The 13,800-nt window shown below is 49.5% G+C and overlaps 1 protein-coding gene across 17 annotated transcripts in view; it reads left to right on the forward strand.

Moving 5' to 3' along the window:
* Positions 1-13,800, forward strand: part of TTLL10 (tubulin tyrosine ligase like 10) — a 197,236-nt gene that overhangs the window by 147,197 nt on the left and 36,239 nt on the right. For 12 of the 17 annotated variants that reach the window (XM_088671593.1, XM_060276203.2, XM_088671603.1 and 9 more), the window contains 3 exons: positions 3,152-3,299; positions 4,829-5,035; positions 6,324-6,513. In XM_088671593.1, coding sequence (XP_088527719.1) covers positions 3,152-3,299; positions 4,829-5,035; positions 6,324-6,513 — 545 coding nt within the window. Of the gene's footprint in view, positions 1-3,151; positions 3,300-3,364; positions 4,590-4,828; positions 5,036-6,323; positions 6,514-9,710; positions 11,355-13,800 lie in introns of those variants that run through there. The other 5 variants (XM_088671605.1, XM_088671607.1, XM_088671600.1 and 2 more) reach the window with 5 other exon arrangements.

The raw sequence follows: 13,800 nt of genomic DNA on the forward strand, positions 1-13,800 counted from the left end.
AGGCACCTCCTATTGTTAGGTAAACTAAAGACTTAGGTAATTGGTTTTGTGATGCAGGACTATTGCTGTGGGTTAAACCACAGAGCCTAGGGCTTGCCGATCAGAAGGTTGGCGGTTCGAATCCCCGCGACGGGGTGAGCTCCCATTGCTCGGTCCCAGCTGCTGCCAACCTAGCAGTTCGAAAGCACATCAAAGTGCAAGTAGATAAATAGGAACCGCTCCGGCAGGAAGGTAAACGGCGTTTCCGTGTGCTGCTCTGGTTCGCCAGAAGCAGCTTGTCATGGTGGCCACATGACCCCGAAGCTGTCTGCGGACAAACGCTGGCTCCCTCGGCCTATAGAGCGAGATGAGCGCCGCAACCCCAGAGTCGGACACGACTGGACCTGATGGTCAGGGGCCCTTTACAGTAAACGACGTTTCCACGCATTGCTCTGGTTTGCCAGAAGTGGCTTTGTCATGCTGGCCACATGACCTGGAAGCTGTATGCCGGCTCCCTCAGCCAATAACGCGAGATGAGCGTCGCAACCCCAGAGTTGGTCACGACTGGACCTAATGGTCAGGGGTCCCTTTACCCTTTCTTTACCTTTACTCTAAACAAGTAGATTCCCCCTCAGAAGAGAGAGGAAGACCTCCTCCTCACTCCCAGCTAACGATGAGGTAACCCAGGTGCAGTCTGAGGCTGTCTCCTAGTAAGTTTTACTGAAATTAATTAATTCAAGTTAGACATAATAGAAGCCTGCTGGATCAGGCAAATGGCCCATGTAGTCTAGCATTCTGTTCCCACAGTGGCCAAATTCCACACTTTAGCCAAGTACTTTCTTTTCTCTGTTGTGAATCCTCAAACACTCAGCTTCATTTGATGTCATGCCTGTTCTATTCACTGAGTCTACTCTAAGTAGAAAACCCTGCTAATTTGCACTTCCGTGAGCCGAAATGAAGCTAATCCTTCGAGATTCACCCATTTCCAAATTTTGTGGTACATTTCTCCAAGCCAAAGGCATGGCAAGATGTATCTAATATTAGGAGGAAGTGTGAAAATGAAATGAAATGCATTCAGTTGGGGGGAAATTCATTTGCAAAAATACACATGTTTTATCCATGCTGATGGATTTTGTCAGGCCTTAAAAACAAAGTTCTCAAACTGACAGGGAAATGTGGTGAATTGAACTGAAGACTGGGAAAACGAGAGAAACCAAAAAGGACCAGTCTGTCCATCCCTAAGTCTGAGTGAGACACAGAGTGTTAAATTTGACCTCCGGACCACCTGGATCCACCTGGGTCTCTGATGTGGAAGCAGAGGACTTTTATAGTCTGTTGGAGAGTTTGTGCTTTCTTGCCTCTGCTTAACCTATATTTGCAAACACACACAAATATTAGGAAGCACCAACAATCTCACCAAAGACCCCCTTCCCCGACAACCAAACCCAAGTGAATGCTCGGACTCCTCACCTGCTTGGAAAAGTGGGGATGAGCATAAAAAGTATAGTATTTTTCTAGCAAGAGCAGAGCAGGTGGGAAGGAAACGGAGATGACTCTACAGTGCCATCTTGTGGCCTCTGTTGAAATCAGCTTATTTGCCAGCCTGGATGGCCTTTTAGGAGATTTCCCCTTCTCTTGTATTCACATCAGCAGAGTTAAGCAGCAACTGGTGGTCATTTGCAAGGGCTCATGCTAGAAGATGTCTCTCATTGCTCTTCAGAAATGCACAGAATTGGGTCTGAAGAAGGAGAGGCGTGTCCGAAACCCTGGGGAGCTACTCCCAGTCCGTGCAGGACTGGGGTGGGGAAGCTGTAGCCCTCCAGATGTTGCTAGACTACAACTCCCATCATCACTGGCCCTGCTGGTCAGCGCTGATGGGAGTCCAACAACATCTGGAGGGGCAAAGGTTCATCACCCCTGGTGCAGACCAGCCTTCCACAATCTGCTGCTCTCCAAATATTTGGCCTACCAGGTCTGAGACCTCCAGATGTTGCAGAAGTGCAGGTAAAAGGTAAAGGACCCCTGGGATGGTTAAGTCCAGTCGAAGGCGACTATGGGGTTGCAGCGCTCATCTTGCTTTCAGGCTGAGGGAGCTGGCGTTTGTCCACAGACAGCTTTCCGGGTCATGTGGCCAGCATGACTAAACCGCTTCTGGTGCAACGGGACACCCTGATGGAAGTCAGAGCGCATGGAAACACCATTTACCTTCCCACTGCAACGGTACCTATTTATCTACTTGCACTGGTGTGCTTTCAGACTGCTAGGTTGGCAGGAGCTGGGACGGAGCACTGGGAGCTCACTCCATCTCAGGGATTCAAATTGGCAAGCCCAAGAGGCTCAGTAGTTTAGACCACAGCGCCACTCGCATCTCTGGAGTGCAGCTCCCATGCTTGTCCACAAAGGCTAGAGCTGATGAGCATTTGAGTCCAAGAATATCATCAGGGCTACATGTAGGGATAGAGGAATCTGCCCATTTCAATTTCTATCAGTTTCTCATTTCTTTCCAGTCTCCAGCTTGCTTTCCCCATTTCCAAATCATTTTGTGATTCATTCACTGAATCGCAGAATTGCAGTTGGAAGAGACACTCCAAGGGTCATCTAGTCCAACCCCCTGCAATGCAGGATTCATGCTGGCTTAGTTGGTGCGGTCCTGACAGCAGCGGCAGGTCCGTTTTTGTAATCCCAGCGGGGCTGGGTGTATGTGCCTCCTTCTTTCTCTCAAACCAGCAGGATTTCACCGGGAGCAAAGCGGCTGTTCGGTTGTTGCTAACCAAGGATTCACTCCCGGGTCCTGGGTTCAGGAGAGGAGTTTGGGGTGGGAGTGGGGAATTCCTTTTCTTTCTTTTTTAAAGAGCCCTCACAAGAATTCATCGGTAAATCTCACCTAATATTCACATGTTTGTATGCTGCTTTGCCTAATGGCTGAGTTTCCGCCCTGCTTGTGGGCTTCCTGGAGCCAGCTGATTGGATGCTATGGGAAACAGGAGGCTCGGCAAGGGAGGCCTCTGGCCTGATCCAGCAAAGCTCTCATTGGGTTCTTTATAAGAGAGGGAGAGGGAGGAAGATAGGCTTTACAGGTGCTTTCCACGTCATGTACAGCAATGTGCCCCAAAGTCCAAGCGATTGTGAGTTTGCTTCCATTTCACTCCCCGCTCACTTCCTTTGGTTCTAGGAGGAATTCAGGAGGGTCACTCGGAAGAAAGTGCCTGTACCCAGAAATCTGGATCCGGATGATCAGTGGCAACTCCGGATGAAGTTCCTCGAGCAGGCAAAGAGTTACATCGGTGTGCCTTACGCACAGAAATACCATCAAGCTGGAAGTAAGAGCCATTTGCTTTCCCAGGCTGTTTTGTTTTCAAAAAGCGAGGGTGTAGGGAAGGGAGACTCCCCATGATGACACCAAAATACTACTGAAATAAGCAATCCCTCAGAACACTTTCCTTTCGTAAGGATGTCAAAAGAGTCCTGCTGGATGAGGCCAGTGGCCCATCTAGTCCAGCATCTTGTTCTCACATTGGCCGACCAGATGCCTGTGGGAAACTCCAAGGCAGGATCCGACCACAAGAACCCCCTCCCCCTCCACCATGTAAGGTTCTTCTTTTCTTTCTTTCTTTCTTTCTTTTTAAAATAAAGTTTTAAAAAAACTTTTCACATTGCAATAAAAAAAACTAATCTAAATGAAAAGACAGTGATACCTCTGGTTACGGATTTAATTCGTTTCTACGCCCGAAAAAATCTGTAACTAGAGGCGGCGGCGCTTCTGCGCATGTGTGCGGCACGATGGAGTGCTTGTGGCACGCAGAGCACTTCTGCGCATGCGCGAGCGGCGAAACCTGGAAGTATACACTTCATAGCTGTCAAGTTTTTCCTTTTCTCGTGAGGAAGCCTATTCAGCATAAGGGAATTTCCCTTTTGAAAAGGGAGAACTTGACAGCTATGATACACTTCCAGGTTTGCCACAGCCGTAACCCGAGGATTCCGTAACCTGGAGGTCACGCAACACGAGGTACCACTGTAGTAAAAAGAAAGAAAAGAGCTAAAAGAATACAGAGTCCTCTCTCACGGATATAGCCTAACTTTTATCACATGCAGAGAAGGCTGTACCCTCCCATCTCTGGCCTGGCAACATTTGCCTCTTCTCTCAGCCTCTCTCTCTGGGAGATTTCCCCTTCCCTGCCTCTCACACAGTCTTTCACCAGCCATCGGGAGCCCAGAGATTTTCAGGAGTCCCAGTCTCTGTGTGTGAGAAACCCCCAAAGGAACAGGGGTTCCCCCCCAACACACACACACAATGGCTTTAGTGAATCCTGAGCATGCTCAGTGGCTGCAGGATGATGACTGACTGTTGTGGTGGGCGGGGACTAAAGAAACAGGCGGAAGGTCATCTAGCCCAACAGCCTGCAGGAACCTTCCGCCCAACATGGGGCTCGAACCCACGACTCTGAGATTATGAGTCTCATGCTTTCCATCAAAGGCAAGGTCCTTCCTTCATATTCTGCAAGGAGGAGCTTCAATGAGGACTCTGGTCATTTGCTGTTAAGGATGGGACGCTGGAGTTTCTTCTTACCTGGGGTGGATCTACATGCTGGAAAAGGAAACACTATAAATAAGTAAGAAATTAAATCGTTAAAGGGGGGGGAAACCGCTATGGAAAATCACGTAGAAATTCTTTTGCTCTCTGCTGCCATCTGGTGTTGCAAGCTGTTTCTTGACTAATGTAGCTGAGTCCCTGGTCTGCTCATCTGTTCCCCATTGCTCATTTTCCTTCCGGACGCTCTGCTTGAGGTTGACATTTTGCTTCAACAATATTCCACTTTCCAGCTGACCTTTGCTTCAATTTCTTCCCCAGCTCCAGAATACAACTCTCCGCTCTTCCTGGACTGCTGCGGGTTCATCCGGAGAGTTGTGAGGGACCTGGCAGAAGAGTTTGGCTTCTGGATGGGCTTAGGAAACCAAGCTTATCAGTATGACACTCTTCCTATTACATTACCCAGCGAGGAATATCTGAAACCAGGAGATCTCATCTTCATTTCAGGAACTTACTTTGACACACAACGTAATGTGGCCTGTGCTGTCCATCATACGCCTCTTCCTGTCCTTTTCTGAATGTTCCTCCCATCCTTTTGCCTTTCTTCTTATCTCACCAATTGCCGTTGGGGTTTTATTTATTTATTTTTTTGGGGGGGAGATTTCCATGGGCACCTTTCTATGTTTCAACAGGTGCCATCTGAACACTTCTGTCCCTCCTATCCCCCAGGTCAACTTCCCTGCTCCGAAAAAGAAACCGAGCAAGCAGGAGCACACATACACTTGGCTTTCCCAAGGGAACTGGGCAAAAGCCAGATCCGATAGACTTAATCCGAGCCTTGAAAAGCACACTGAGTTGAAAAATGAAGTGGGAAAGGCTGTCACTCTTCCAACTTCCTCCTTCCGCTCTGTGTACATTTTCAAGGGGATCAAAGGTGGTGAAGGGAGTGCTGAGCATCTTTGTGGGCATCAGGGGAAGGCCTTGTGGGCACCGCTGCACACAAAAGGTGCCATGTTGGTGATACGCCACATCCCCAGCAGCCATTTTGTAATATGCCATACCCTCATGGCAGCCATTTTGTGATGTTTCACATCGCCCAGGGCAGCATTTCATGACCAAGGCCAGCAGCATTGCCTCAAAATTCCAAATTGTGCCTGATGGCCTCAAAATCTTGGCTTCGAAATGTCTTGCCACTCCATTCAGACACCGGTTTCTATCTTCATCGGAACCCCTTCAGCACATGCACACCCCTCATCTTAGCTGCCAAGTATCCCGTTTTTCGCGGGAAACCCCCGGATTTTAATCCGTTTCCCGCTGTTCTCCTGAATGGAGAAAAATCCCGGAAATCCCCCGGATTTCGTACCTGCCAGGGAGCCTCCATTTTGGGTGCCTCTCTGCCCATGTGTGGGTACCAGAAATAGGACAGAGCGGCACTGGAAGTCGCTTCTATGCATGCCCGGCGGCCATCTTGGTGGTGGCCGCATGGGCATGCGTAGAAGCGACTTCCGGTGCCGCTCTGCCCTATTTCCGGTGCCCACACATGGGCAGAGCGGCCCCGGAATTTGCTTCTACGCAACTTCCGGTGCCGCGCTGCTGCTGATATCGCATTTTTCAGTGGGAGACTTGGCAGGTATGCCCCTCATGGGACCATCTGAATCCGCTTTCTTCAACTTCCTAGGGCAGGCGCTGAGGGGATTCTCCAGTGCCAGGATTCCGATGCTTGAAGGCTCCCCTCTTCCTCACCCCTTCCAGGTGTAGCTAAACACGCCAGTTTTCAAAGGCCGCTTTCCAAGATGTGCTCCTTCCCTCTCTGCAGGAAAAAGGCAGCCCCATGACATTGTCCATGTGGAAATCTGGTTGGGGTATGGAGAGCGCAGCCTAGGGGCCAGGTGGAAACGGGGCAAATCACAAGTCTTTGATTCCTACAAGTTTGTGTCCAGCACCTATGGGGACATGGAGTACCACTTCAAATCCATCGAGACATGGCTCCAAGGCATCTGTGTCAGGCAAGTGTCCGCCCTGTTGAATGCTGGGAGATTTGGGGCAGGCAAAAAAGGAGGACTTCTCCATTACAGCACATAGTTAAATTGTGGAACTTGCTTCTGCAGGAAGCAGCAGTGGCCACCAAGTTAATTGGCTTTAAAAGGAGAGTTAGGCAAATCCATGGAGGAGAAGACTATCAGTGGCTGCCAGCCATTATAATTATGTTCTACCTCTCCTGTCGAAGGCAGTAGGGCTCTGAATTCCACCTGATAGGCATTGCAAGTGGAGAGAATATTGTTGCGCTCAGGAATCGCTCACCGGCTTCCTGTGATCATCTGGTTGGCCATTGCGAGAACAGGGTGCTCGTCTTGATGGTCCTTTCCCCTGACTCAAGATGAAATGTTTCAAATATCCCTGCACCAAGAAAAGTAGCAGGTCAAGGGAAGGCACCCTTTCAGATTGTGCAGAGAGAAAAGAGTTTCTCCCTCTCATGTAACACTAGAAACTGATGGACACCCAATGAAGCTGTTGAATGATTCACAGTAGATAAAAGTCCTATAAAAGCATATAGCTGAACCATGGAACTCACTCCCACAGGAGGCAGTAATGGCCACCAACTTGGATGGCTTCAAAAGAGGATTAGATAAATTCATGGAGCCGTTCGATGGGGCACTCCCAGGGTCCCCGCTGAAAATTCATCTTCTGTCCATCATGCATGCTTAATTTGAGGTGTGTGTGTTTCTCGCAAACTTCCAAAGCGATGCCTAGTTTCCTTACGGCAGCCGAATGGAAGCAGCAAGCTAGGCTTGTTTCGATCGCCTCCACGGCTCTGGACTTTGCAGCCCTCCCCAGGTGCGTTTTCCCCTAACGCTCCCCCCACCCACCCAGCCATTGTCATTCTGTTGGCATAGAGGACCGTATAATTTTCCATCCCCGGCGCGGCGCCTCTGGAAATGGTCAACGCCCACCATTGTCTCCCAGAAATCTCCCTCCCCGCTTTCCCTCTCCTCGCTCCTGGTCTCCAGTGCCCTGGCCTCCGCCTGCGGATTGGAAATCAAAGGTGTCATTACAATTTCAAAGGCTCTGCCTGAGCTGTGGTTTAAGCTGCTGCTGCTGCTCAGAGGAGAAGGAACAAATGATGATCTGAAAAGCTCGGTTGCAACCCAGAAAGGCCAGTGAACCTGGTGTGCGTAATACCAGCTGCCATTCTGCAAAAGTGCTAGCAGAGGCTGGTGCATTAGATCAGACCAACCTCGGTCTGCCCTGAGCTGGACCCCACCTGCTGGTCTTCTTAGTTCCACTCAGCCCAGGGGGTAGCCCTGGCTGTGTGCTTCCTCCTGCTCCTTAATCTCAGCATTGCCACTTGTAGAACCCAGCAGGGAGGAAGATGGGGACAAGCCTAGCATTAGCTGGCTCTACCCACTGTTGGTCTCCCTGCCATCTTTCCTCACCAGTATACCTGAAGGAGCGTCTCCACCCCCATTGTTCTGCCTGGACACTCAGGTCCAGCACTGAAGGCCTTCTGGGTGGTTCCCTCACTGCGAGAAGTGAAGTTACAGGGAACCAGGCAGAGGGCCTTCTCAGTAGTGGCACCGCCCTTTGGAATGCCCTCCCACCAGATGTCAAGGAAATAAACAACTATCTGACTTTCAGAAGACATCTGAAGGCAGCCCTGTTTAGGGGAGTTTTTAATGCTTGATCTTTTACTGTGTTTTTAACACAGCCAGATAGGCAGGGTATAAATAATAAATTATTATTATTATAATATTATTATCACCAGTCTCAGTGGGCACTGAGAGGGTCTCTTGCAGGGACCCTGTTAAGGCAGGACTTTGGAACACACTCCCATGGCCCCAACTCAGGAAAATGAGCTGGGTGCCTGCAGATGGTCCAGGTTTTGCATTACACATACAATCGCATAACTGGAAATTTGGGTATGCACAAGTAAAGGGGATTACAGCACCCTAGCTCAACAATTTATAATTTATTTCCTTGGTGTTGACAATTTGGACATTTGAGGACTTGCCCTAAGGTCACATGGTCCAGGCAGTTCCAGAGACCTAGACGTTCTGGCCTTTCCTTGTTCCTCTAATTTGTAGACCCAGAACTGTTACATGATATCATTAAGTGCAGGATGGGGAGTGCTCTGGGTCCACACCCTGTCCTACAGAGAGCATATCAGAATCATTATGGTATCACCATCCCACAAGCAAATCAGGTATGACCTCCCCATAAACCAATAAGAAAGAATGCTCCATCAATACCGTAGTCTAATCTCTGCGTAAGCAATGTGCAAGGGAACCAGGATGAATGCTCAATAAACAGGTCATCCGGAAGAAGCCTTCAAATGCAATAGACTTGCCACATATCGCAGTCAGAGGAAGGACTTAGGCTCTTTGGAATAAGGCCAAAGGCTCCTCTAGTCCAGCATCCTCTTCTCGTGGTGGTCAACCAGGTGTCCCAGTGGAAAGTCTGTGAGTAGGACCTGACTTCAGCAGCACTCGCCCCACTTGCAGTTCCAGCAACTGGTATTACTCAGAGACAATTTGCCTCCGACAGTGAAGGTTCAACATAGCCATTGTGGCTAGTAGCCATTGGAGCAGGGCCGTCTCAAGCCGGTCGGGCGCCCTGGTGCCGTGGCGCGGAGATCGCTCCGGCGCCCCCGCCCTTGTGAGTGGACGCAGCGCGCAGCACGGCTTCCGCGCTGCTTCACCGTGCAGCACCCTGGCGCCCTGCGCCACCGAGACTACCCCTAGAGCCGGGCCTGCATTGGAGAGTCTCCATGAATTTGACTAAGAACTCATCCACACTCGCTTTTGCTCAGGTAACAGGTCTGGGCTTTCTTTTTCTTTCCTTTTTTTAAATAAATTTTTATTGGAATTTTTTGGACATAAAATACAGTAAGAATTAGGCTAATCTACAAAACAGGAATAATAATAATAATAATAATAATAATAATAATAATAATAATAATAATAATAATAATAATGCCAGAGAAAAAAAGAGAAGAGAGGAAAAGAAAGAAAATACCCATAAGGCCCTTTACCACGTTTATATCATATATCCTGTCATTTTTCCACACGCGGAGAGGTAGACACCCCCCCCCCATATCTCCCACTTTCCAAGTCCATATCTGAGTGTGCTGGTGTTGTTGCTGGTTTTTTGCCCTGGTAAAAACTTGTTCTTTACTGCTGAATTGAAGCAAATGGCAATTACGTGGAAAGCCCTAATTGCCATTTGCTCCAATTCAGTATTAAAGAGCGGGTTTTCATGGGGGAGGCGGGGTCAGGGGAGGAAGCGCTGGGACACTGTGCTTTAAAACAGCGGTCAGCAAGGTTTACCTTGCCTGGGACGGCTCACTCCAGCAGAGATCCCTCTGTGGGCCCGTGATTTTCAGCATTTGCATCTGCGCAGATGCGATTTTCACCGCCTGTGCAGACATGATTTCCAGCGTCTGCACATGCGCAGACACGATTTCTGGTGCCGCGAAAGTGAGTCCCCTGTGCTGGTTTAGCGCAGCGCATGGGAACTCGCTGAGCGGGCGGCTCAGTTCAGGGGTGGCTCGTGGGCCTGTTAAACAACCCCCATGGGCCGCTTGTTGCCGACCCCTGCTTTAAAACATGGGCCTGTTCTTAGAAAGCACAGAGCAAAAGGTAAGAGTGGGGGAACCCAAACCCTCTTCTTAAACCATCCCAGTTGGTGGTCATTGCTACCTCCCATGGGAACAAATTCCAGAGTTTGACCATGGAGACCTCACACCAGAGGAATCTTGCTACGAGCATGCGCACAATCACATTAAGTTGGCTGTTGAGGTGGTGGCTTTTCAATGCGCACTGCTGATGTGAACGGGGTGGGACATGAACTGGGCCCTTGTGCCACGGGGCATGCACAGAGCTCCATGCAAAACCCAGCAGGTTCCCAATGCCCTTGGTGTTGCCAGGATCTACACACAGCTGCCCCGTGTGGTGAGCCTTTGAACTGCAGGTGGCAGCCTTCTCTGCGAAGAACCTTCAGGCCCCGGACTGACTCCGCCCACTCAGGCTTCCGCAGCCAATTCCAAACTCACTTGTTTTTCATTATGAGTGATGGGGAAGGGCAGAGCTTCCCCAGGTAGGGCTGGGAATGGTGCGCTGTCTGAAACACCTGGAGCGGCACTGCCAGTCAGAGTAGACAATAATGATTTTGATGGACTAAGGCCATCATTATATAGATTTGTCCTGCTGTCGTTCTGCCTTCTGCTCCCAGCATTCCAGAGTGCAAAGTTTCCTGCGGCAATTTATTGGGACGCCTTTGAACAAGCTTGACACACCACTGGCGCATGGTAGTGAGGACTTTTCATGATGTCCAGCACCAGCCATGTTCTGATAGGGCCTACGTGGTTCCATCTCTGTGGGCACCCCACCTTTCCCTTTACAGTAGTTCCATCCCCTGGCCCAATACTGACTGCCATTTTGATTTCCCACAATGCCTCTGGCTCGCATTGACCCAGGGCATTGTGGGAGGCCGGGCAAAGGCCTACTGGGACTCAGAAGGGCCCCCTGTGCCCCTGCAAACCTGGAGCCCTCAAACACATGCACCACACAGTCCCCGGGGCAGAAATCAAGCCTGCTCACTAATGCAGGAAATCCTTCACAATTCTAGCAACAGTTCCTAAGCAGCAGTTGCTAGGCGACTGGCCCTTGTTGATAGTGCTGAGACCTGTCTCTGAAAATAGTTTGCTGCCTATAGATGCTCAGAGTGCCAGGGCTGGGCCGCTTGAGACGCTGGTGTCGCCTGAGCGTGGAGCAAAAAACTTCCGTATGGCTCGGCTGGAATACAAACCCACCAATGCTTTATTAAAGCATTTAGGGCGTGCCAAGTTAAGGTTAGAGCTTCTGTTAATTTGCTTTCTGTTTGGGTTGGGTCTTCGTTTATCACATAGGCAAGCTGCCTTACCCTGAGTCGGACCATTGGTCTGCTTAGCTCAGTACTGTCTACACTGACTGGCAGCAGCAGCAGCTCTCCAGGGTTTCAGGCAGGGGTCTCTCCCAGCCCTACCTGGAGATGCTAGAGATTGAACTTGGGACCTTCTGCATGCAAAGCAGATACTCTACTACTGAGCTTTGGCCCTTCCATTAGGAAATGGGAATGCAGAAGGCTCCCTAGTGTGGAGTCAGCCCATTGGGCCACCTGGTTGTGTAGTGTCAAGGGAGAACCCTATTCCCTTCAGGAGTTGCAATTCCCAGAGTGGCCTAACAACCAATGCCTCGTCACAGGGAACTCTGGGAACTGTAGTTCTTTCATGGGAATAGGAGGTTTCCTAACAACTCTCAGCACTCTGTGCAAAACACATCTCCCAGAATTCTTTGGGGAGAGGAGCCCTGGCTGTTTAAAGTGGTATTAAAGGTAAGGTAAAGGGACCCCTGACCATTAGGTCCAGTCGTGACTGACTCTGGGGTTGCGGCGCTTATTTCGCGTTATTGGCCAAGGGAGCCGGCGTACAGCTTCCAGGTCTTGTGGCCAGCATGACAAAGCCGCTTCTGGCGAACCAGAGCAGCACACGGAAACTCCGTTTACCTTCCCGCTGTAGCAGTACCTATTTATCTACTTGCACTTTGACGTGCTTTCGAACTGCTAGGTTGGCAGGAGCTGGGACCGAGCAACGGGAGCTCACCCCGTCGCGGGGATTTGAACCACCGACCTTCTGATAGGCAAGCCCTAGGCTCTGTGGTTTAACCCACAGCGCCACCTGCTGTGGTATTACTGCACTTTAAATGTTTGGTGTGAATGTGGCCAGTGTATGGACTGCCCAGTATAAATCTACCACTAACATACTATTATGGCATGTGGCAGAATAAGGGTGGGGGGGATTCTATTCAGTTCACATTTAAGGGCAAACTCTGATTCACACTTTCCAAACCCAGAGATGAAGGGCAGTATACAAATTGAAATAATAACAATAACAATAATAACAACAATAATAATGCTGCAAACTAAAACATAGACATCCTTCAAAATTCACACTTTGAATTTTGCGATGCAGCTCTCTAGCCAAGTAATGTATACTAAAATGCATATACCAGGGTAAGGTGTGCATTAGAATGTGTATATTAGTGAAAAGAGTATTAAAATGTATTATATTTTGGAAATTTGCTTCACAGAAATGTGTCTATTTGGCAAACCTGCATGCAAAAAAGGGGGGTGGGTGTGTCTTATTAGGAGATTATTTTCCTTAAAATGCTGGTGCATTTTACATACATCTCAGATTGGCACAGAAATGTGGAGAACTGGGTTTAAGATTTGAAAATTGAGGAGACAGAGAAGCGAAATTGACAGACCCATCCATCTCTAGGCAGTAATGGTTGGTTAGTTGGTTGGTTGGTCATGGATTGGATTTATATCCCATCTTTTCCTCCAAGGAACTCAAGTTGGCAGGCATGGTTCTCCCCCCCTCCCATTTTATTGGCACAACAACCCTGTAGGGTAGACTACGCTGAGGCAGGGACTGCCCCAAGGCCACTCCGGTGAGCTTCACGGCGGGGTGAGGGATTCAAACCCTGGTCTCTTCCACATTGGCTCCATTGCTAGCTGAACTTAATAATAATAATAATAATAATTTTTTATTTATACCCCGCCCTCCCCAGTCAAAAACCGGGCTCAGGGCGGCTCACACCAACAAAACCACAATAAAACATAAAGACAATTAATTAAAATACAGATTAAAATACAGTATTAAAATTTAAAATGCAGCCTCATTTCAAGTAGTCCATAAATCCAGGCCATGAGGGAGGAAAACACAGGGGTCAGGCTAAGTCCAACCCAAAGGCCAGGCGGAACAGCTCTGTCTTGCAGGCCCTGCGGAAAGATGACAAATCCCGCAGGGCCCTGGTCTCCTGGGAAAGAGCGTTCCACCAAATTGGGGCCAATACTGAAAAGGCTCTGGCCCTAGTAGAGGCCAATCTAGCCACCTTATGGCTCGGGATCTCCAGAGTATTGTTGTTTGTGGACCTTACGGTCCTCCGCGGGGCATACCAGGAGAGGCGGTCCCGTAGGTACGAGGGTCCCAAGCCGCATAGGGCTTTAAAGGTCAAAACCAGCACCTTAAACCTGATCCTGTACTCCACCAGGAGCCAGTGCAGCTGGTAAAGCACTGGATGAATGTGATCCCGCGGCCGGGACCCCGTAAGGAGCCTCGCCGCGGCATTCTGCACCCGCTGGAGTTTCTGGGTCAGCTTTAAGGGCAGCCCTGCGTAGAGCGAGTTACAATAATCAAGCCTGGAGGTGACCGTCGCATGGATCACTGTGGCCAGATCAGGGCGAGAGAGGTAAGG

Source organism: Zootoca vivipara, chromosome 6 (assembly GCF_965207765.1).
Source record: "Zootoca vivipara chromosome 6, rZooViv2.hap1.1, whole genome shotgun sequence".
NCBI classification, from domain to species: Eukaryota; Metazoa; Chordata; class Lepidosauria; order Squamata; family Lacertidae; genus Zootoca; species Zootoca vivipara.